Consider the following 25,024-nt stretch of genomic DNA (forward strand, 5'->3'; position numbering starts at 1 on the left):
TCATGACAAATAGATGGGGAAACAATAGTGATAGACTTAATTTTCTTGGACTCCAAAATCACTGCAGATGGTGACTGCCAGCCATGATATCGAAAGATGCTTGCTTCTTGGAAGAAAAGCTATGACAAATCTAGATGGCATATTAAAAAGCGGAGATACTACTTTGCTGACAAAGGTCCATCTAGCCAAAGCTATAGTATTTCCAGTAATCATGCATGGGTTTGAGACTTGGACCATAAAGACGGCTGAGCATTGAAGAATTGATGCTTTTGAATTGTGGTGTTGGAGAAAACTCTTGAGAGTCCGTTGGACTGCAAGGATATCAAATCAGTCAACCCTAAAGGAAATCAGTCTTGAATATTCATTGGAAGGACTGTTGCTGAAGCTGAAGCTCCAATACTCTGGCCACCTGATGCGAAGAGCTGACTCACTGGAAAGGACACTGTTGCTGGGCAAGATTGAAGGTGGGAGGAGAAGGGGATGACAGAGGGTGAGATTTTTGGATGGCATCACTGACTTGATAGACACGAGTTTGAGCAGGCTTTCGGAGATGGTGAACGACAGAGACGCCTAGAGTGCTGCAGGCCATGGGGTCGCAAAGAGTTGGACACAGCTGAGTAACTAAACAACAACCATACAAAGTTACTGTGACTTTATACCATACTCAGACTAGTTTTTTATGTTTCCAATAACTTTCATGAATGACATTTTAGATATTCCCCCCTCACACCAAAAAAAAAAAAAAAAACAACAACAACAACCCAAACACAGGGCCACCAGCTTCAGTATGGGTCTTCCCTGATAGCTCAGTGGTAAAATCTGCCTGCAATGCAGAAGACACAGGAGATGTGGGTTCGATCCCTGGGTTGGGAAGATCCCCTGGAGTAGGGCATAGCAACGCAGTCCAGTATTCTTGCCAGGAAAATCCCATGGACAGAGGAGCCTGGTGGGCTACAGTTCATGGGGTCACAAAGAGTTGGACACGACTGACAGACCAAGGAGCACCAGCAGCAGCTTCAGTCTAGTAGTTCTCTCTGGGTGGGGAAGAGGAAGGAATTTAGATGGAAAGGAAGGGTTATTTATTTGAAATACTTTTTTGCATGTTGTCTTCTAATTTTTTAAAATATTAAACCTAAATAACTTGTCATATTCAGAATCATAAATAGTATTCTAGAATCCCAGCTGCACTGCTTGCCAGCTGTGTCGCGGCAAGTGACTTAACATCTCTAATGTTTCAGTTTCCTTATCTGTAAAAACGGGTAATAACAGTACCTAGCTCATTAGATTGTTGTGAGCTTAAATGTGTTTATGTGTGTTTGCTATTATACTATACACTGTGTTTTTATTCTTTTGAAGCATTTTAAAATTAGAGTACCACAAGAGAATTTTGAAGATGTCTTAGAATTTGTTGCAATGGTATTTGACAAGAATGAACTGTAAGAAGCTTTTTTGTGGTAGTCACTTGATGACTTTTTCCTCCATGTAAAAAAGTTTTGTTGCAGCTGCTAGCACAAATAAACTTAATGAAAAAGGTTGAACTTATAATTCTTAAAAGACTCCAACAATTTATTTCGTAAATGTGAATGTAACTGTTAACACATAAATTTAAGGTCAGCTAATTCTTATTTCCATCTTTCTTTTTCTAATGAGATGTCAACATTGGAAATTACTCACAGAATGTACTCACTCAGCCAATTGACACCAGCATTTCTTCCTTGAAAAAATTTGAACCCCTTTGCCAATTTCATCAGACAGAATCATTTAATAATGAAATAGCAGTTCAAGATCTGACGGAAAGCTTATCTTATACAGAGGAGCCAGAATTGCAACATTATGTATGTGATTATGCAGAAGACACCAATATACAGGAAGACTCATTTAAGGAAGAAAACCCGATGGGAACTAGCACTTTCACACATACAGATCAGTTTGCTCTTGAGTGTGTCAGACAGCCTTCTAGAAGCCCACCTCTAATCCACTGCAGTGAAGAGACACTGAAATTCATGGAAATGCCACTGGCTAATAGTACTGCCACGGAATCTGCCCTCAATCCTAGTCAGTCTCAAGACTTCTTGTGTGAGGAAGAAGTACATAGTGATGTTGAACAACAATTTTATAAAGAAAATCTGAGAGCTAATTATGAAGCAGAGGAGGTAAGACTTTTAATGATTAGTACAGTCCATAGAATATTAAAGGATGTGTTTTTAAAAAACAAAAAATTACTGCTTATAATCTGAGGCTTTTGGAAGTAGTCCTAAATCATCAGCGTAAGGGACATTGCTTCTCTGGGGAAACTGCCTTCTGAGATCTTCCTCAGTTTAGAAACAGTCCTTTTTAATGAAATCAGATCCATACTTGGAGATTAGCTCTACCACATGATAATTTCTTTGAGGGTCAGGATGCTATCTTACTCATCCCTTTATGCACCCCAACATCTACATGATACCTTGAGTGTATCAATACTGAGCTTTTATGGCTTTCCCTGGTGGCTCAGACAATAAAGAATCTGCCTGCAATGCAGGAGACCCAGGTTCGATCCCTAGGTTGGGAAGATTCCCTGGAACAGGGAATGGCTACCAACTCCAGTATTCTTGTCTGGAGAATCCCATGAACAGAGGAGCCTGGTGGGCTACAGTCTGTGAGGTAGCAAAGAGCTGGACACAACTGAGGGACTAACACATTCCTTTTCAAGTTTTTATACTTAGTGAATCATATTGATTAGAACTCAGAAGTTTACAGTAAGGAAAAGGTTGAGAAGAGGAAGAAATGCAGAGGTATTAATTAAAGTATTTGACAAGAAAAGCTCATGATTTTGCTATTATGTGGAATTTCTACTGATCAGCAAAAAAAAAAAAAAAAATTTTCTACCAAAGTGAAAACATGAATTTGTCTTTGAATTGTTAATTCTGGGTATGTAGTGTCATAAGAGCACTGAAGATGCCAACAGTATAAAGTCTATATAGTCTGTCAATTTAAAAAATAAATAATAAGAATTGGTGTGGGCAAATAGATAGCAATCCCAAAGATAGCGTAAACAATACCTTTTCATTGTGAGTTTGGTGAGAAAAGCTATGGCTGTTATATTTCACTTACAAGTGAAATCAGGATTTTTTGTTCATTTTATTTGGAAGCAGCATTTGAAAGATGAGTCTATTTACCTGTCTTGAGTTCTGGAAAATAACATTTTAAAAAGCTGCTGAATTAGGATCTCTCAAGATTGTAACTATATCCATTGCATCTAGCCCTTCAGTCAGTCAGTAAATACTTTGAGGCATCTATTATGTCTGAGGCCTTGTGCTATGTGTTGGTTATAGAATGGTTGACAAAACCAGAAACAAAAAGATGTGGGCACTGTCCTCATGACAAGAACACTCTCATAGAGGAGACAGACATTAATCAAATAATCACACAAGTAAATATGAATTTTCGACTATGAAAAGTGCTGCAAATAAAAGTTAATATAAAGTGTATATGTTATAAAATTACATATAAACTGGCAGCTGTGGTAAATGCTATAAATCAAGATGGGGGTCTTCCTGTCCCTGGTCAGGGAATTTGGGTAAGACTTCCCTGAAGTGTAGTGGTGACTGAGCTCATTTCCACAGGATGAGTGGGGGTAGTTAGGTGGTGGGCATGGGAAAGCATTCCACACATAAGTATTGAGAGCAACTAGCGTGAAAACCTTGTGGCTTCAGGGAGCATGGTCCCTTCCTTTGTGGATCTGAAGGCAGCTTAGTGTTGCTGGGTTGGAGGGATGTTGTAGAGGATGGAGAGGTAGCATGGGTTAGATATCAAGATCAATATCAGGACCTTACAGGCCTCAGTAAGGATAGTTGTCTTTATCCCAGTATGATGAAAAAGCCCTATAATATAAGGGTCCAATATCCCTAAATTATATCAGTCCATCCCTTTAGAGATCTTTTACTAGCTTATTCTGCCATGTTTATTTTAGTGTTTACTACAACTTCCCAGGGCTTCCCAGGTGGCTCAGATGGTAAAGTCTCTGCCTGCCATGCAGGAGACCCAGGTTCAATGCCTGGGTCGGGAAGAACCCCTGGAGAAGGAAATGGCAACCCACTCCATTATACTTGCCTGGAAAATTCCAAGGACAGAGGAGCCTGGTAGGCTACAGTCCATAGAGTCTCAAAGAGTTGGACACAATTGAGTGACTTTACCTTCACTTTCCTACAACTTACTGTTGTTGGTTTTTTTAACTCCCCCTTCTCCCAAATCTGTATTGTGAGCAGAAAGTCATTCACCAGATATGTTCATCTGACTTGCTAATGTTCCCATTAGAAGTCATAGCATTGTGAGGTAATGGTTTGATGAGGAATCAAAAGGTCATTATTCAAAAGAGGGCTCACCATATATGATAAACCCATAGCAAACATTATCCTCAGTGGTGAAAAATTGAAAGCATTTCCCCTAAAGTCAGGAACAAGACAAAGGTGCCCACTCTTACCACTACTATTCAGCATAGTTTTGGAAGTTTTAGCCACAGCAGTCAGAAAAGAGAAAGAAATAAAAGGAATCCAGAATGGAAAAGAAGAAGTAAAACTCTCACTGTTTGCAGATAACATGATCCTCTACATAGAAAACCCTAAAGACTGCACCAGAAAATTACTAGAGCTAATCAATGAATATAGTAAAGTTGCAGGATATAAAATTAACACACAAATCCCTTGTGTTCCTATACACTAACAATGATAAAACAGAAATTAAGGAAACAATTCCATTCACCTTTGCAACGAAAAGAATAAAATACTTAGGAATAAATCTACCTAAAGAAACAAAAGACCTATATATAGAAAACTGTAAAACACTGATGAAAGAAATCGAAGATGACACAAATAGATGGAGAAATATACCATGTCATGGATCTGAAGAATCAATATAATAAAAATGAGTATACTACCCAAAGCAATCTATAGATTCAACACAATCCCTATCAAGCTACAAATGGGATTTTTCAGAGAACTAGAACAAATAATTTCACAATTTATATGGAAATACAAAAAACCTTGAATAGCCAAAGCAATCTTGAGAAAGAAGATTGGAACTGGAGGAATCAACCTTCTTGAATTTATACTATACTACAAAGTTACAGACATCAAGACAGTATGGTACTGGCACAAAGACAGAAATATGGATCAGTGGAACAAAATAGAAAGCCCAGAGATAAATCCACGCATCTATGGGCACCTTTCAAATTTGGAAAACTCAGCAGTGGCCACAGGACCTGAAAAGTTCAGTTTCATTCCAATCCCTAAGAAAGGCAATCCCAAAGAATGTTCAAACTACCATACAATTGCACTCATCTCACACGCTAGTAAAGAAATGCTCAAAATTCTCCAAGCCAGTCTTCAGCAGTATGTGAACTGTGAACTTCCAGATGTTCAAGCTGGTTTTAGAAAAGGCAGAGGAACCAGAGATCAAATTGCCAACATCCGCTGGATCATCAAAAAAGCAGAGCGTTCCAGAAAAACATCTTTTTCTGCTTTATTGACTACGCCAAAGCCTTCAACTGTGTGGATCACAATAAACTGTGGAAAATTCTGAAAGAGATGGGAATACCAGACCACCTGACCTGCCTCTTGAGAAACCTGTATGCAGGTCAGGAAGCAACAGTTAGAACTGGACATGGAACAACAGACTTGTTCCAAATAGGAAAAGGAGTACGTCAAGGCTGTATATTGTCACCCTGCTTATTTAACTTTATTCAGAGTACATCATGAGAAATGCTGGGCTGGAAGAAGCACAAGCTGGAATCAAGACTGCCAGGAGAAATATCAATAACCTCAGATATGCAGATGACACCACCCTTATGGCAGAAAGTGAAGAGGAACTAAAAAGCCTCTTGATGAAAGTTAAAGAGGAGAGTGAAAAAGTTGACTTGAAGCTTAACATTCAGAAAACTAAGATTATGGCATCTGGTCCCATCACTTCATGGGAAATAGATGGAGAGACAGTGGAAACAGTGTCAGACTTTAATTTTGGGGGCTCCAAAATCACCACAGATAGTGATTACAGCCATGAAATTAAAAGACGCTTACTCCTTGGAAGGAAAGTTATGACCAACCTAGATAGCATATTAAAAAGCAGAGACATTACTTTGCCAACAAAGGTCCATCTGGTCAAGGCTATGGTTTTTCCAGTGGTCATGTATGGATGTGAGAGTTGGACTGTGAAGAAAGCTGAGCGCCGAAAAATTGATGCTTTTGAACTATGGTGTTGGAGAAGACTCTTGAGAGTCCCTTGGACTGCAAGGAGATCCAACCAGTCCATCCTAAAGGAGATCAGTCCTGGGCATTCATTGGAAGAACTGATGCTGAAGCTGAAACTCCAGTACTTTGGCCACCTCATACGACGAGTTGACTCATTGGAGAAGACCCTGATGCTGGGAGGGATTGGGGGCAGGAGGAGAAGGGGACGACAGAGGATGAGATGGTTGGATGGCATCACTGACTTGATGGACATGGGTTTGAGTAAACTCCAGGAGTTGGTGATGGACAGGGAGGCCTGGCGTGCTGTGATTCATGGGGTCGCTAAGAGTCAGACACGACTGAGTGACTGAACTGAACTGAACTGATGGGCACCTTATCTTTGACGAAGGAAGCAAGAATATACAATGGAGAAATGACAATCTCTTTAACAAGTGCTGGGAAAACTGGTCAACCACTTGTAAAAGAATGAAACTAGAACACTTTCTAACATCATACACAAAAATAAATTCAAAATGGATTAAAGATCTAAACATAAGACCAGAAACTATAAAATTCCTAGAGGAAAATATAGGCAAAACACTCTGACATAAATCACAGCAGGATCTGCTATGATCCATCTCCCAGAGTAATGGAAATAAAAGCAAAAATAAATGGGGCCTAATTAAACTTTAAAGCTTTTGCACAGCGAAGGAAACTATAAGCAAGATGAAACAGCAGCCTTCAGAGTGGGAAAAAATAATAACAATAATAACAATAACAATAACAATAACAATAAAAATAATAAAATAAAATAAACAAACAAAAAAAAACCAAATAAACAAAAAAAATAATAATAACAAAAAGCAACTAACATAATTAATCTCAAAAATATATTAGCAGCTCCTGCAGCTCAATTCTGGAAAAATAAATGACCCAATCGAAAAATGGGCCAAAGAACTAAACAGACATTTCTCCAAAGAAGACATACAGATGGCTAACAAATACATGAAGAGATGCTCAACATCACTCATTATCAGAGAAATGCAAATCAAAACCACAATGAGGTACCATCTCACGCCAGTCAGAATGACTGCTATCGAAAAGTCTATAAACAATAAATGCTGGAGAGGGTGTGAAGAAAAAGGAACACTCTTACACTGTTGGTGGGAATGCAAACTAGTACAGCCACTATGGAGAACAGTGTGGAGATTCCTTAAAAAACTGGAAATAGAACTGCCAGATGACCCAGCAGTCCCACTGCTGGGCATACACACTGAGGAAACCAGAGTTGAAAGAGACACATGTACCCCAATGTTTATCGCAGCACTGTTTACAATAACGGGGACATGGAAGCAACCTTGATGTCTGTTGGCAGGCGAATGGATAAGAAAGGTGTGGTACATATACACAATGGAATATTACTCAGCTATTAAAAAGAATGCATTTGAATCAATTCTAATAAGGTGGATAAAACTGGAGCCTATTATACAGAGTGAAGTAAGTCAGAAAGAAAAACACCAATACAGTATATTAACGCATATATATGGAATTTAGAAAGATGGTAATAATGACCCTATATGTGAGACAGCGAAAGAGACACAGATGTAAAGAACAGTCTTTTGGACTCTGTGGGAGAAGGCAAGGGTGGGATGATTTGAGAGGGTAGTGTTGAAACGTGTATATTATATGTGAAGCAGATCGCTGGTCCAGGTTCAATGCATGAGACAGGGTGCTCAGGCGTGGTGCACTGAGATGACTCTGGGGGGTGGGATGGGAAGGGAGGTGGGAGGGGGATTCTGGTTGGGGAACATATGTGCACCCATGGTTGATTCATGTCGATGTTTGGCAAAAACCACTACAATATTGTAAAGTAATTAGCCTCCAATTAAATAAATTTTTTAAAAAAAATAAAGGCTTTAGAGAGGGAAAAAAAAGAGGGCTCACAAGAGAGGGTCGTCAGCATCATGGTACATTGAGATACTCTCTCGGTCTCTGGTCTTCAATCGACAATTAGTATAACATCCACAGCTCAACAGATGTGGCTCTCCCCAACACACCAGGATGCTGGAGAATTCCACACATCCATACATCTAAAGAAAGATGGACTGGAGCACACAGAGGAGGCTGCACTGGGAGACTGTGGAGGTTTGCCTGCGATCCTGGTCCCCCTGGGGTGGCAGCTGAGCCCACAGCCTCAAAGAACCCAGCAGCAGGAGGAGAGGTGGCACCCATGACCTTCTGGCCACTAGCCAACCGTGGGTGACCAGCAGCAGTAGAAGTGGGGCCTGCGACCATCTCTCCAGCTGCAGAGGCACCCATAACTCCCCCAGTCAATGCAGCCCACAGTGGCAGCACCCAGGAATCTGATGACACCCCACTCCTCCCAGCTCTCCCCCTCCCTGCATGCAGTGGAACCTGTGACTCAGGAGATTTTGGACTGGGTCAAAGTGCCCCAGAGCCCCAGGCAGTGACATCAACAGCAGCAAGGCACAGCCACCCTAGAGGTACAGGCAGTGACACCAAGGGTGCCTGTCAGAGCCGGAGAGGGTGGGCAGTGCCAACTCCCAAAGGTAACCAGAGCTAGCGCAGGAAAGAGAGACCAAAGACTTAAGCTATAGACGCCATCTCCTGGAAAACAAAAGAAAGGCCTCTAATTTCTAACCCATTGAGTCATTAGAACCAAGAAAAATTAAAACAAAGCATCTTCACCTAAAGAAGGAAGCCCTTTTGCTACTTCAGATGCAGTGTGCCGAGGAACAACTAAGGCACCGAGGGTGAGCCACAGTAACAATACCACAAAAAGAAAACGGCAGTTCTCCAGAAACTAGACTTAACCACCATGGAATACTGAGATCTAGCTGACAGTACATTCAAAATAGCCATCATAAAGAAATTCAAGGAGCTCTGAGAAAGCTCAGAAAGGCAATTCAGTGAGCTAAGGAATCAAGTGTATTGACGGAAGGAACATTTTACCAAAATGTTGAAACTCCAAAAAAAGAACCAAACAAATTCTGGAGCTGAAGAACTCAACAAGATGAAGAAGGGATTAGAAAGCCTTGGAAACAGAGCAGACCATTTGGAAGAGAGAATTAACAAGCTTAGGGATAGAAATCGAATAGAAATGAAACAGGTAGAAGAGGAAAGAGCATTTTTAAAAGTGAGGAAATTCTGTGAGAGCTGCACAACTCTTTTAGGAAGGACAATGGTAGGGTAATGGGAAATCCCAGAGGGAGAGACAAGGAGAAGGGAGCAGAGAATTTACTTAAAGAAATAATAGCTGAGGGACTTCCCTGGTGGTCCAGTGGTTAAGATTTCACCCTTCCAGTGCAGGGGGCATGGGTTCGATCCCTGGGCAGGGTATTATGATCCCATATGTCACAAGGGATGGCCAAAAAATAAATATAAATAAGGATTACTAAAACCAAGAGCATATCAGGGATGTAAAAAGATTAAGGTGTTTTTTTTTTTTTAAATAGCTAACCTAAAAAAATAGCAAACCTGAGAAAAGAACTGTATGTACAAATCTGTGAAGCTAAGAAATCATTGCTAGTAGATCTTCTCTAAGACATGTGGTATTAACACTGTCAAAAGTCAACGACAAAGAGGTGTTAAATACAATGTGATACTCTGGACTGGATATTGGAACAGAAAAAGGACCTTAATGTGAAAACTAGTAAAATCTGGAGTTTAGTTAATAGCAGTGCATTTGTATTGTTTTAACAAGTGTGCCATGGTATACAAGACATTAACATTAAGGGACCCTGGGTGAGAGGTATAGAGACCTCTTTGTGCTTATAACTTTTTCGTAAATCTAAAATTATTCCAGAATAAAAATTTTATTAAAGATAAAAAAAGTTAAAAAGGGAAAAAAGGATGGTTATCTATAAAGGAATCCCCATTAGGCTATCGGCAGATTTTTCAGCTCTAACTATAGGCCAGGAGGGAATGGAATAAAATTCTCAAAATAGTGAAAGATAAAAACTGTCAGTCAAAAATACTTTATTCAGAAAAGTTATCATTCATATATGAAGGAGAAATAAAGACTTTCTCAGACTGAAGAGACTTGCAGCAGCAGCAGCAGCAGACAGACAAAAGCTGAAGGAGTTCATTACACTAGACCTTGCTTACAAGAGATGTTGAAATGAGCTCTTATGCCCAAAATAAAAATGTAGAATACACAAAACTTTGAGTAAGGTGATAAATAGAGTCAGAAAATTGCAACTTTATGTCAGGATAGATTATTTACACTGTATTATGCCATAAATGTCAAGGGGGGAAAAAGGCAGGAAAAGTTACTATAAATACTTTAAATTGGTAATAAATTTACAACATTAAAAGGGATAATTTGAGACAGCAAAAACAAAAGAGAAAGAGGAAAAGGACAGAACCTGTATAGGCATATGAAGATCAGATGCTGTCAGCAGAGAAAAAGGACTTTTATCTATAAGATGTTTTAGACAAACCTCATGATAACCACAAAGTAAAGATCTAGAGCAAAGATGTGAAACATAAAAAAGAAAAACATCATAGAAAACCACCAAACCAGAACAGCAGACAGAAACACAAGAAAAAGAAACAGTGGAGATACATAGCAAGCAGAAAATCAAAGATAAAACCAAGTTCTCATCTGTCAAGAATCATCCTAAATGTACATGGATTTAATTCATCAAAAGGCAGATTGGTTGGGGCTTCCCTGGTGGTGCACTGGTTGAAAATTCACCTGCCGATGCAGTGAACATGGGTTCAATCCCTGTTCCAGGAAGAACCCACATGCCTCAGAGCAGCTAAGCCCATGGACCACAGCTATGGAGCAGGCACTCCAGAGCCCATGAACCTCAGAGAGAGAAGCCCCTGCAACGAGAAGCACACCTCAACAAAGAATGGCCCCTGCTGTCCAAAACTAGAGAAAACTTGAGCAGCAAATAAGACTCAGCACAGTCAAAAGTAAATAAGTGTGAGTGAAAGTCGCTCAGTAGTGTCCAACTCTTTGTGACCCCATGGACTATACAGTCCATGGAAATCTCCAGGCCAGAATACAGGAGTGGGTAGCCTTTCCCTTCTCCAGGGGATCTTCCCAACCCAGGGATCTAACCCAGGTCTCCTGCATTGCAGGCGGATTCTTTACCAGCTGAGCCACCAGGGAAGCCCAAGAATACTGGAGTGGGTAGCCTCTCCCTTCTCCAGTGGATCTTCCCCACTGGAATCGACCAGGGTCTCCTGCATTGCAGGCAGGTTCTTTACTAACTGAGCTATGAGGGAAGCCCTTATACCTCATAACTCAACAAAGAGTAGCCCCTGCTCTCCAAAACTAGAGAATGCTTGCATGCAGCAAATAAGACTCAGCACAGTCAAAAATAAATAAATAAATCTTAAAAAAAAGAGAAAAGAGCAGTTGGGTGGATTAAAAAGCAAGACCTCCCTGCACTCCAAAAGAGAGATATTAAAAACAAGATCCAACTGTCTACTCCCTCCAGGAAACTCACTTCAGCTTTTAAAGATAAATGTAGACTCGAAAGGATGGAAGATGATGCCCAAAGCAAATGGTAGCTAAGGGAAATTGAATGTAGCTAGATTCATATTTGACAAAATAGACTCCAAACTCCAAACCAAAAAAGGTAATAAGAGACAAAGATGGCCTTACAAAAACAATAAATTTAATTTACAACAAAGGAGCAAAGAACATACAGTAGAAAAATGGTAGTTTCTTCAATAAATGGTGATGGGGAAGCTGGACAGCCACATGCAAAAAAAAAAAAACAACAAACAGGAAACTAGATCAGTATCTCACACCATACACAGAAGTTAATGCAAAATGGATTCAAGACTTGAATGTTAGACCTGAAACCATAAAAGTTTTAGAACTAATCATAGGCAGTATAATTAGTGAATTGACCTTAGCAATATCTTTGGGTATGTGTCATCAGGCAAGGAAAACAAAAGCAAAAATAAATGGGACCTCATCAAACTAAGAAGTTTTTGCACAGTGGAGGAAACTATCTACAAAATACAACCTACCAACTGGGAAAAGATGTTTGCAAACCACATAACCAATAAGGGGTTAGTATCCAAAATATATACAGGATTCATACAATTCAGTAACAACAAAAAACTATCTAATTAAAAAATTGGCAAAGGAACTGAATAGACATTTTTCCAAAGAAGACATACAGGTGGCCAACAGGCACATGAAAAGATGTTCAACATTGCTAATTGTTAGAGAAATGCAAATCAAAACCACAATGAGTTTATCACCTCATACTGGTCAGAATGGCTCTCATCAAAAAGTCTACAAATAATGAATGTTGGAGAGGGTGTGGAGAAAAGGGAATGCTCCTATACTGTTGGTGGGAATGTAAATTGGTGCACCTACTGTGGAGAACAGCATGGAGAGTCCTCAAAAAATAAAGAACACATATGATCCAACTATTCCACTTCCAGGTATTTATCCCCAAAATACAAAAACACTAATTTGAAGAAAGTATATGCACCCCTATGTTCATCATAGCATTATTTACAATAACCAAGACATGGAAACAACCTAAGTGGCTATCAATGGATAAATGGATAAAGAAGATATTTCATATATTTACAATAGAATACTACTCAGTCATAAATAAGATGAAATTTTGCCATTTGTGGCAACATGGATGGGTGGATCGTGAGGGTATTATGCTAAGTAAAATAAGTCAGATGGGGAAAAACAAATATGATTTCATTCATATATGGAATACAATAAAACCCAAACAAATAAAAACCAAAAAATAAATGAACAAAATAAGTGAAATGAGTAAAATGGATCAACTGTATGGTGATAAATGGAAACTAAATGTTTGGTGGTGAGTATGCTGTAGTGTAAACAGAAGTAGAAATGTAATATACACATGAGGTTTACATAATGTTAAAAACCAACATTATCTCAAAAATAATTTTTTAAAATGTCTTTGCAGATTTAGGGTAATGAATAACTTTGTTTTAATTCATTTGAAGTCAAAGGAAATATCTTGTATGTATTCAGAAAAGTTTGTGTCATAGATGATGATGAGAGTATCAACGTTTACTTTTTTTTGTAAAAGTATAAAACATATACCATACCTGCTGTGCTGCTAAGTGCAGGACATACATTCTGCAACTAATACTTAAGTATTTTTGTTAATTATATATTAGTGTTGGACGTACACGTCACCCCTGTTATTTCAGGGCTGAGAAAACTGAATTTAGGAATCCAGGGTTCAAGGGCAGCTCTCTCTGACCTCAAAGCTCACGATCTTTCTACTCTTTCAAACTTATTTTATTTACTGTAATTTACAGATTGAAGGTTCTTCCAAAGGAGTACAGAATTCTATGGATATTCCTGAGATGTCAGTCAGGCACCAAAAGGAAGTCTCAGAAAAAGGCAGGTGGAGTCCACAGATGGTCTCAACTTGGGCTCCTGCAGGCATTTGTTGGAGTGGTGGAGCGTCTCAGGAGGCCTGCATGACACCTGACACAGAGCAGAGCTTGGAAAGCTTACAGCCTCTGGAAGAGGACATGGCTTTAAATGAAGTCCTACGGAAATTAAAACGTACCAACAAAGAACAGGAAACTCGGATCCAAGACCTAGAGTGTCATAACTCGTATTTAGAGAAGAAGGTTGAAGAACTACAGATGACTACGACTAAACAGCACGTGTTTGTGGACATCATCAATAAGCTAAAGGAGAAGATCGAAGAGTTAATTGAAGAAAAGTACAGAATAAAGCTAGAGAAGAGTGATACAGAGAAGACACTGCAGGGTGTGCATGAGATTTTAGTTACCACCCAAATCCACCTTCAGGAATACCAGAGTGAAAAGGAAACCTTACAGTTAGAGTTTAAGAAACTCAAGGGCAATTATGTGAGTCTACAGGAAAGGTACATGACTCAGTGCATGGAGATGGACAGCGCCTTGAGCAAGAAAGAAGAAGAGATAGAGAGACTGCAGCAACTCAAAGGAGAACTGGAAAAGGCCACCATTGCTGCTCTGGACTTGCTGAAAAGGGAGAGGGAGACCAGAGAGCAAGAGTTCCTGTCTTTATGGGAGGAATTTCAGAAATGTGAAAGGGAACACCTGGATGAAAGAGAGAAATTGAAATCTAAACTTGAGAAATTGGTCGCTCAGGTTCAGAATGTACAATTCCTATCCGACAGTGAAAAGGCTAAGAATGCAGAACTCCAGCAGCAGATCAACGAAGTAAAAAATGAAAACACAAAACTTCAGCAGCAGGTTGCAACGAGTGAGGAGCAAAATTGTGTCCCTAAATGTGAGATAGCTCGACTCAAGGATAACTTAGAGGATGTAATAGAGTCAGATGTGGCCAAGGTATTATCACAAATTCAGAATCTCTAAGGCAGAATTTCAGAAGCTTCTAATAGTCTGCTGAGGCGTATTTGGGCATGGCCCATACCCTAATTTGTTGGTGGAGAGAATTAACAACCAAAAAGAGAGAGACAATGGAGAAGGTGCCACAGGTTTGGAGGAGTTTCTTTGAGTCTCAGATACTCACATTAATGAACAGCCATTCCTGGCCTCTTGCGATTATATTGGTAGAGTTGCAAATGAATGTGGGAATTTCATGGGTACCTAGGAGTCTGGTGAGCTGCAGTCCATAGTGTCGCAAAATGTCGGACACTACTGAAGCGACTTAGCACACACAGACACGCGTGCATGAGCAATCATCCAAAGCTTCCTCTGAGAAAAGAATTTCTGAGTGGGAATCCTAGTCTTTTCATGCCATGTCTGCCTAGTCAACGGTAAAACTAAATAATACAGCTGCATATTTGGTTTACAAGGCAAAACCTACATTGTATCACACAGTACTTTTGTAAAGTTATAAACATTTTTACTGAGATGGCATACTATATTAGTTTTAGGTATACAGCATAAAGCTTCAATATTTATATATATTGCAAAATGATCATCAAATATATCTACTTAACATTGATTAAGAACAACATGAGAGCCTCATATCAATGTGTTTGGAGAACCTGTAATTTTGTATTTGCAGTTTAGATGGCTTTTTTGGTAGACAACTGGAAGCCAAATAGCGATAATCTTCACAAGCCAGAGCACATCTGCTCTATTTCAGTTTTGTAGGCCTGCCTTAAAATATCTGTAGCGCAATCTTATTAACTCTGCTACTGCTGCTGCTAAGTCACTTCAGTCGTGTCCAACTCTCTGCGACCCCATAGACGGCAGCCCACCAGGCTCCCCTGTCCCTGGGATTCTCCAGGCAAGAACACTGGAGTGGGTTGTCATTTCCTTCTCCAATGTGTGAAAGTGAAAAGTGAAAGTGAAGCCACTCAGTCATGTCCGACTCTTAGCGACCCCATGAACCACAGCCTACCAGGCTCATCCATCCATGGGAAATTCCAGGCAAGAGTACTGGGGTGGGGTGCCATTGCCTTCTCCGTATTAACTCTATTAGAAGGCTAATCTGAGTCAGAAAAATGTATATGTTTACTTTTATATTTGTCATAATAACTTAAACTGAGTTGATCTGTTGCTCAAAGATGTGCTTAGAAGACTTTCTTTTGTGAATCTCTAATCAGTATTAAGTATTGTTTGTAAGACAAAGATTCTATTATTTTTAATGGCTCTTAGAGAAATACTGTTCTCATAGGACTAAAAATTCTGTCATCTTTTCTCCAGAAAGAAGGAAGGATTATCTAAGCCAGTGTGGTTCTCAGACTTTAGCGTTCATCAGCCTCAGCTGTGAAAAAGCAGATTGCAGGGGCCACCCCAGAATCTCTGATTCAGCAGGTGTGAGGTGGGGCCTGGGCATGTGTGTCTCCAGGAAGATCTTGGGGTCTCGCTGATGCTTCTGGCCCCAGGGTTACGCTTTGAGAACTACTGACCTAAGCAGGTCAGGAAGATCCCTTGGAGAAGGGAACGGCAACCCACTCCAGTATTCTTGTCAGAAAAATCCCATGGACAGAGGAGCCTGGCGGGCTACAATCCATGGGGTCAAAAAGAGTCGGAACATGGCTGAGTGACTAACACTTTCATTTTCACTTTCAGCCTAAGCAGAGATGACCTTCAGTTTGCCTGTTAACCAAACCATGACAAATTTTGAATCAGTAAACACTGAGTAAATTAGTGTAACTGCAGCAGTTTATCCACTATACAATTTTTTCCTTGAACTTTCTTTTTTTTTAAAGGCAGCTTTTGCTTTACCTTGACTAATGCATTTTTTATTTTTACTTCTAGTTTTGCTTTTCATTAATCTTTAGGTCCATTTTTCTCAATGTGTGTTCTGGGAGCATCTTTGATGTCAAAGCATTTTCATGGTAATATGAAGACATCATTGCCTTTTTCACTCTCATTCTTTCCCACGTGCACAGTGGAGTTTTCCAGTGAAGCCATGTGATGAGTGATGGTGTAATTGCTTTCATGGTTGATGGACTGTGGAGAGCACAGTGGAGAGTCTAGCTGTCTTCTGTTAACCCAGCATTAAAAATATTTGCAGAAAGTGTAAACATTCCCACTTTTCACTAATTTTTCGTTTTGACAAATGTGGTAATTTTGTATTAAATTGTCACTTATACTGACATAATAGATTTATTGTTTAAATGAATTAGTAAATAAATATTTTTGAATGTTCTCAGTTGTAATTTCTAATACAATGAATATTGATGATATAAAATAGATTATAACAATAAATATTTATAAATATAGATATTGTATTCCTAATACAATAAATATTGTTATTTAAATGAATTTGTAAATCAATATTTTTGATGTTCACAGCTGTGATTTCTAATGCAATAAATATTGACAGATACATCCTAGCAAACAAAAGCTTTGGGGGATCCTCAGTAATTTTTAAGAGTATGAGAGCATCCTAAAAATCAAAAAGTTTGAGAACCACTGCTTTGAGTTTTTAAGAGTGGTAATTTATTTAGCATTTTACCTAAAAAGTAATCCAGATTCTTTATTGTGACAAGTCTGAATTGTGTATACGTAGGATGCAAAGATGACACATTCTAATTTGTCCCCGAATCACTCACCTTGTGAAGAAGGGAGCGCAAACCCCCCAGACATGAAAAGAACTTCACAGCCGACGTCCAGAAGTCTCAGTCTTCTGGATCTGATGGTAGAACTTCTCCCACAACAGGTAATTATACAAAAATCGTATTTTTTACCAAAAAATATCAAGGTTTGGCAATCAAGTTATGAAAGAAAAATAATGGAAGGAATGATACGGATGGACAGGGAAGCGCAGCGTGCTACAGTTCATGGGGTCGCAAAGAGTCAGACACGACTGAGCGACTGAACTGACTGATAGAGATACTTAAACCAGTCAGTCAGCCCTTCCTTCTCCCCACTGCTTCATTCTGTCTTTTTTTCATCACCTAATTCCCATAAATCAATAGTAAGATAACATAGTAGGACTAAAAAAAATAAGAACTTCACGCAAAACCGTCCCTCAGTACTTTCCATGTGTTAGGAAAACTCCCTCCGAGCAGTAGTCTTGGGCTCCAGGCCAGCTGCTCCTAGTGATGAGTTCACATGAGTGGGCAGTTTACCCAGTCTGATGTCAAGTGCAGCTTTGGGGCAGGGTGGGCAGTGTGGAGCTGTGTACACGGGAAGAATGAAAATGAAGTTAGTGTCCAGTGAGTTCCAGACCTGGCCTCTCTACCTCTTGGCTGTGTGACCTGGCCAAGGAAATTTTCCTTTCTCAGCCTTAGCTGAAGTGGTATTCGCTGCTGCCCTGGGAAGTGACAAGCCCTACGTCTTAATGAGAGCACATTTGAAGGGCGTGGCGCTCGGAGCAGCTTCTCAAATTACTGAACTCTCTTCCTCTTCCCTCTGATTATTGTACATTTCTTTGAGCTGAAGTGCACTCCTCTGAGCCAAAATTTGGCAACGTGGGTTTGCTGTGTTCCTGGTCCGACACAACCTTTATTCCTGTTTTCTTTCAGCTAAAATTTGTTGAATGCTAGCATCTATTGAAGGCTGGAAACCAAGCTAAGTAATTTTAGCGGAGATCACAAATTGACGGCCCATAGACTGTATCCGCCTGAAGCTCTGTCTTTAAAATGTTTGAATTTGCATGTGTCACCAATGCTTCTTGCTGCAACCTTTTCCATCACCCCTGGCCCTCAGACATCTGCTTTCTCACCATACTTGCTTGGTTTCCTCCTGTCCCAGTGGCTGCTGCTGTCCTTTCTCAGTCTCATTTGCTGGCTGCTCCTTCTCTCCCAGACCCCTCAGTGATGGAGTGAGCCATCAGCACAGGCCAAACAAATACCTGTTTGCTCAAGGCTTTAAGCTCAGAGACTCGATATGTGATATGCCCTCTGCTAATACAGGGTAAGCTTCTAATAGGCACTGGACAAATATTTGCTGGCTGCCCATCCTGTCCTTGGAGGCATTTAAATTAACCCTGCTTTTCATGGGTTATCTCATTCAACTCTTAACACCATTAAAAAAAATATATTATCAGACTTTTATTTTTTTAATGTGGAAAAACAAACAGGCTTAGAATAGTTGAGTTTCTTGTTCAAAGTCTCACATAAGTTAAGTGGCAGAATGAATTCCCATTCCATTTCAGAGGGGCAGCAGATGCTTTCTGCTGTGCTCAGTCGATCAGTCGTGTCTGACTCTGTGACCCCATGGACTGCAGCCCACCAGGCTCCTCTGTCCATGGGATTTCCCAGGCAAGAATACTGGAGTGGGTCACGATTTCTTTCTCCAGGGGATCTCCCCAGCACAAGAATTGAACCCATATCTCCTGCATTGGCAAGCAGATTCTTTACCACTGAACCACCAGGGAAGCTCTAAGTGGCAGAACTCAGATCCAAACCCAGGTAGTCTGACTTTTGACCCTTAGGTTACAACGGTCTTCATTGTACAAGTACAGTGTATAAGTATCTTCATTCTGGGGGCCACTGAAATATCTAGAGTTTCAATATTATTAAAAATGTCTGAGTGTCAGGTATAACAATTAGTCTAAAATTTGGATTTGTAAACTGACTAGGCTAAGAGGAAATGTATCTATGAGTGTGTAGTCATGTATAGTTATTATCAATCTGTATTAACGTCCAGCAATTATCCTAATTTGTCCCACTTACAATTTATATGCAAATGTGAATCTAGATGAATTGTTTCCACATTAACCTGTTACTAGATATCTTATGATGAGTAACTTAAGAGTTGAGTTCAATATTTTTCTTCCTTCTTTGGTTTGGCCTCTTCTTTTGCACAGGACATTTAATTTGTATTCTTTCCTTCATCCTTTTAATTTTACTGAAAACTTTTTAATAGAGCTTCTCAAAATGTTACCCTTAGGACATCATCAATCCTGATGCTGAACATTTCAAAGAGAATGAGAAAGTTAGTGATACCATGCCACATAAATTGAAGAGTTTTCATCTTAAAAAGAAAATTTTAGATAAAGAGGTATGTATTCTTCATTCTAAAAATTATATCATTTTTAGTGAAAAAAGAAGTAAAAAAAAGCTAGTGTAAAAGTATAAAGAGGCTCCTAAAACTTTGGATTTTTTAAAATAATTATTTCAGGGGACAAGATTAGCTTTACTTTGACTCCAAGGAGGCCTTTTGTTCAACACTTGACTTGTTTTATAACCTAAGTATGTATTAGAAAATCCCATTCATCTACCCCAAAACTGGTATGAGTATCTTTTCACTTTTGTATGGTACCACTGATTCCTGAAGATAAGTATATTTTGACATTCCTATAGGGCTTCCTCGATAGCTCAGCTGGTAGAGAATTTGCCTGCTGTGCAGGAGACCTCTGTTCCATTCCTGGGTCAAGAAGATTCCCTGGAGAAGAGACAGGCTACTTATTCCAGTATTCATGGGCTTCCCGGGGCTCAGACAGTGAAGAACCCACCTGCAATGCCGGAGACTTGGGTTCAATCCCTGGGTTGGGAAGATCCCCTTGAGGAGGACATTGCAACCCACTTGAGTATTCTTGTCTAGAGAATCCCGTGGACAGAGGAGCCTGGGGGTCGCAGAGTCAGACCCTACTGAGCGACTAAGCACAGCACATAGTTATTACAAACTTTATCACTTGGAATAGTGGATACGTTGGAAACAGATTTTATTTCTCAAGTGAGACAAATAAGGGAAAGGCCCTTGGAACCTCTTCAGTCAGTCTTTTCCCGGTTAGTGGTGAGAGGTGGAGAGAGGGTCAGCAGAGCCAGTTAAGTGCTGTTGTTCAGCTGCACAGTCGTGTCCGACTCTGCGACCCCATGGACTCCAGCACGCCAGGCTTCCCTGTTCATCACCAAATCCTGCAGCTTGCTCAGAGTCATGTCCATCGAGTGGGTGATGCCATCCAGCCATCTCATCCTCTGTCATCCTCTTCTCCTCCCACCTTCAGTCTTTCCCAGCATCAGGGTCTTTTTTAATGAATCAGTTCTTTGCATCAGGTCGCCAAAGTATTGGAGCTTCAGCTTCAGCATCAGTTCTTCCAGTGAATATTCGGGATTGATTTCCACTGGTTTGATCTCTTTGCAGTCCGAGGGATTCCCAAGAGTCTTTTCCAGCACCATAGTTCAACAACATCAATTCTTTGGCACTCAGCCTTCTTTATGGCTTCCCTCGTATCTCAGTCGGTAAAGGATCTGCCTGCAGTGCAGGAGACCGGGGTTCGATCCGTGGGTTGGGAAGATCCCCTGGAGAAGGAAATGGCAACCCACTCCAATATCCTTGCCTGGAAAATCCCATGGACAGAGGAGCCTGGTGGATTGCAATCCATGGGATCTCAAAGGGTCGGGCACAACTGAGCGACCTAACACTTCCAGCCTTCTTTATGGTCCAACTCTCACATCCATACATGAATAGTAGAAAAACCATAGCTTTGACTAGACGAACCTTTGTTGGCAAAATAATGTCTCTGCTTTTTAATATGCTATCTAGGTTGTTCATAGCTTTTCTTCCAAGGAGCAAATGTCTTTCAATTTCATGGCTGCAGTCACAATCTGCAGTGATTTTGGAATCCAAGAAAATAAAGTCTGTCACTGTTTCCATTGTTTCCCCATCTATTTGTCATGAAGTGATGGGGCCTGATGCCATGATCTTTGTTTTTTGAATGGTGAGTTTTAAGCCAGCTTTTTCACTCTCCTCTTTCACCTTCATCAAAAGGCTCTTTAGTTCCTCTTTGCTTTCTGCCATAAGGGTGGTGTCACCTGCATATCTGAGGTTATTGATATTTCTCCTGGCAATCTTGATTCTAGCTTGTGCTTCATCCAGCCCAGCATTTCTCTTGATGTACTCTGTATATAAGTTAAATAAGCAGGGTGACAGTTTACAGCCTTGATGTACTCCTTTCCCGATTTGAAACCAGTCCATTGTTCCATGTCTGGTTCTAACTGTTGCTTTTTAACCTGCATACAGGTTTTGCAGGAGACAGGTAAGGTGCTCTCTTTAAGGTACTCTGCTCTCTTTAAGAATTTTCCGTAGCTTGTCGTGATCCATACAGTCAAAGGCTTTAGCATAGTCAGTGGAGCAGAAGTAGATATTTTTTTTTAAATTCTCTTGCTTTTTCTATGATCCAATGGATGTTGGCAATTTGATTTCTGGTTCCTCTGCCTTTTCTAAATGAACCTCTGTCCATAGTTCTTCAGGCACTCCGGCTATCAGATCTAATCCCTTGAAATTATTTGTCACTTCCACTGTATAATCATAAGGGATTTGATTTAGGTCATACCTGAATGGTCTAGTGGTTTTCCCTACTTTCTTCAATTTAAGTCTGAATTTGGCAATAAGGAGTTCATGATCTGAGCCATAGTCAGTTCCCGGTCTTGTTTTTGCTGACTAAATAGAGCTTCTCCATCTTGGCTGCGAAGAATATAATCAATCTGATTTTGGTATTGACCATGTGGTGATGTTCATGTGTAGAGTCTTCTCTTGTGTTGTTGGAAGAGGGTATTTGCTATGACCAGTACGTTCTCTTGGCAAAACTCTGATAGCCTTTGACCTGCTTCATTTTGTACTCCAAGGCCAAACTTGCCTATTATTCCAGGTGTCTTTTGACTTCCTACTTTTGCATTCCAGTCCCCTGTAATGAAAAGGACATCTTTTTTTGATGTTCTAGAAGGTCATGTAGCTCTTCATAGAACTGTTCAACTTCAGTTTCTTTGGCATTAGTGGTCGGGGCATAGACCTAGATTACTGTGATACTGAATAGTTTGCCTTGGAAATGAACAGAGATCATAGTCATTTTTGAGATTGCACCCACGTACTGTATTTGGACTCTTTTGTTGACTAGGAGGCCTATTCCATTTTTTCTAAGGGAGTCTTGCCCACAGTAGTAGATATAATGGTCATCTGAATTAAATTCACCCATTCCGGTCCATTTTAGTTCACTGATTTCTAAAAGGCCAATGTTCACTCTTGCCATCTCCTGTTTGACCACTTCCAATTTACCTTGATTCATGGTCCTAACATTCCAGGTTCCTATGCAATACTGTTCTTCACAGCATCGGACTTTGCTTTCACCACCAGACACATCCACAGTTGGACGTTGTTTCCCCTCTGACTCAGCTTCTCCATTCCTTCTGGAGCTGTTTCTCTGCTCTTCTCCAGTAGCATATTGGGCACTTATCGACCTGGGAAGTTCATCTTTCAGGGTCATATCTTTTTGTCTTTTCACATTGTTCATGGGGTTCTCAAGGCAAGAATGCTGAAGTTGTTTGCCATGCCCTTCTCCAGTGGACCGCATTTTGTCAGGACTCTCCACCATGACCCGTCCGTCTTGGGTGGCCCCACACGGCATGGCTCATAGTTTCATTGAGTTAGGTGAGGCTGTCGTCTATGTGATCAGTTTGGTTAGTTTTCCATGATTGTGGTTTTTATCCTGTCTGCCCTCTGATGGATGAGGATAAGAGGCTTGTGAGCTTCCTGATGGGAGGGACTGGCTGTAGGAAACTTGGTCTTGCTCTGGTGGGCGGGGCCATGCTCAGTAAATCTTTAATCCAATTTTCTGCTGATGGGTGGGGCTGTGTTCCTTCACTGTAGTTTGGCCTGAGGCCAAACCATGGTAGGGGTAATGGCGACCTCCTTCAAAAGGACTTATGCCAGCATGCTGTGACTGTCAGTAGGGAAAATGATAACAGGACTCCAACAGGAGCCATTTTTAATCTGAGAGGAAAACAGAAGTGACCAGTTGACCTGGCTGAATAGTAAATCTGGGATTCAATTTTAATATTGTACTAGCAGGAAATGACTTCTCTGAACTGTGAGGTGGATAGGAAATTTGTTGCAAGTGCTCTGGGGAACCTATCTTCTGGCTAACCTATAGAGAAAAGGACCAAGGAATAAACAGACATGAAGAAAAACTACTGGTCTCCACTTTTTTTTTTTTTTTTTTTCAACTAGCAATAATTGTGCCTCGGATAAACCTCATTGGCTATGATACTGCCACTGCACAAAGCTGGTCAATACTTCTTAAACCAACCTTCAAAAAGAAGCCTCATTGAGGGTTCAAAAGGGATGTTGTGCTTAGCTGCTCCGTTGTGTCTGAGTCTGTCTGACCCCATGGACTGTAGCCCACCAGGCTCCCCCGTCCCTGGGATTCTCCAGGCAAGAACACTGGAGTGGATTACCATTTCCTTCTCCAATGCGTGAAAGTGAAGTCGCTCAGTCGTGTCCAACTCTTAGCAACCCCATGGACTGCAGCCCACCAGGCTCCTCCATCCATGGGATTTTCCAGGCAAGAGTACTGGAGTGGGGTGCCATTGCCTTCTCCAAATAGTTACATGGGGGTTCATTAAAGTTTTTTCTGTTTTTTTTTTAAATTGTTCATAGTAAAAAAAAATTCTGTACAGCATACTTTATCAATGATATTTGGAGGAGTTAAAATATTGAATATTAAAGATCTATCATTATTATATGGAACAAACAAGAAATGATACTAAATTGTATCTAGAAAAAGTTGGCTAATTTTTTTCTGTAAAGCAGAGTCTTAATAGCGTGGCTGTGAAAGTCATTGAGTATTAGGATAATCTCTGTGGAGCTCCCATGCCCTCCCTCAGGTTTGGTGACTTACAGGACTCACAGGACTCAGCACCCAGTCGTCCTCCCAGTTATGAGGTATTATTACTGCAAGAGGATTCAGAGCAAAACCAGCAAAAGGGAAAAGCACGTGGGGCAAAGTCCGGAGGAAACCAGGTGCCCTTCCCTTCCCTGGCAGTGAGCTGTGCAGCCCACGTGAAGTGTTCCCAGGGAAGCTCGCTGGAGACTGAGCATCAGGGTTTCTATCGGAGGCTGGTCGCATAGGCAGGCACCCTCTGCCTGCCACATACCAAAATCCCAGACTCTCCCAGTGGAAGGAGGCGTTCAGCATAAACCACATCTTCCGTGCAAACAGGTTAGACACAGTAAGCCTTCATATCAGGAAACGATGGAGACCCTCCCAGGATCCAGGTTCCTAGAAGCCAATCAGGGGGCAGCTTGGTGAGCAGGCCTTTCTGGGGACAACAGTCTCAGCCTGTTGTGTGAACTCTGCTACACAAGAGCTCAAAATACAAGACACCTTTGAGACAGGGATTGAGCTGTGCATGGTTTGGTGATTTTATTAGAAATGTTAACTGAATGTAGTCTTATTTCGTCTCTGTCTCTGAAATAGAAAATGCCTTTTTCCTTAGCTACTGAAACATAAAGACAAAATTGCAGCTTTCAGAGAGTTACTTGCTAATGAAAAATCATTTCAACATCAGGTTCCTCAGGTGAGTTAAACATTCACTGTCTCTAACATACAAAAATGCAATTTTAGATCTTACATTGAAAGCATTCTGTTATTGAAGCCCCTAGAGAGCTCTCTGATGGTTTAGCTG

General features: G+C 40.5%; 1 protein-coding gene and 1 non-coding gene across 3 annotated transcripts in view; one reads left to right on the plus strand and one right to left on the minus strand.

Annotated features, from left to right (window-relative positions):
- CAGE1 (cancer antigen 1) overlaps positions 1-25,024 on the plus strand; it is a 37,401-nt gene that overhangs the window by 3,500 nt on the left and 8,877 nt on the right. The window contains exons 2-6 of one of the 2 annotated variants that reach the window (XM_061147668.1): positions 1,651-2,153; positions 13,512-14,540; positions 17,185-17,334; positions 19,512-19,622; positions 24,836-24,916. In XM_061147668.1, the coding sequence (XP_061003651.1) occupies positions 1,651-2,153; positions 13,512-14,540; positions 17,185-17,334; positions 19,512-19,622; positions 24,836-24,916 (1,874 nt within the window). The remainder of the gene's footprint in view (positions 1-1,650; positions 2,154-13,511; positions 14,541-17,184; positions 17,335-19,511; positions 19,623-24,835; positions 24,917-25,024) is intronic. The other variant, XM_061147669.1, reaches the window with a different exon arrangement.
- On the minus strand, positions 23,485-23,624 carry LOC133060063 (U4 spliceosomal RNA). The gene has a single exon (XR_009693725.1). It is a non-coding gene; the product is annotated as a U4 spliceosomal RNA (small nuclear RNA).

Source organism: Dama dama, chromosome 7, assembly GCF_033118175.1.
Source record: "Dama dama isolate Ldn47 chromosome 7, ASM3311817v1, whole genome shotgun sequence".
Lineage (NCBI taxonomy): Eukaryota > Metazoa > Chordata > Mammalia > Artiodactyla > Cervidae > Dama > Dama dama.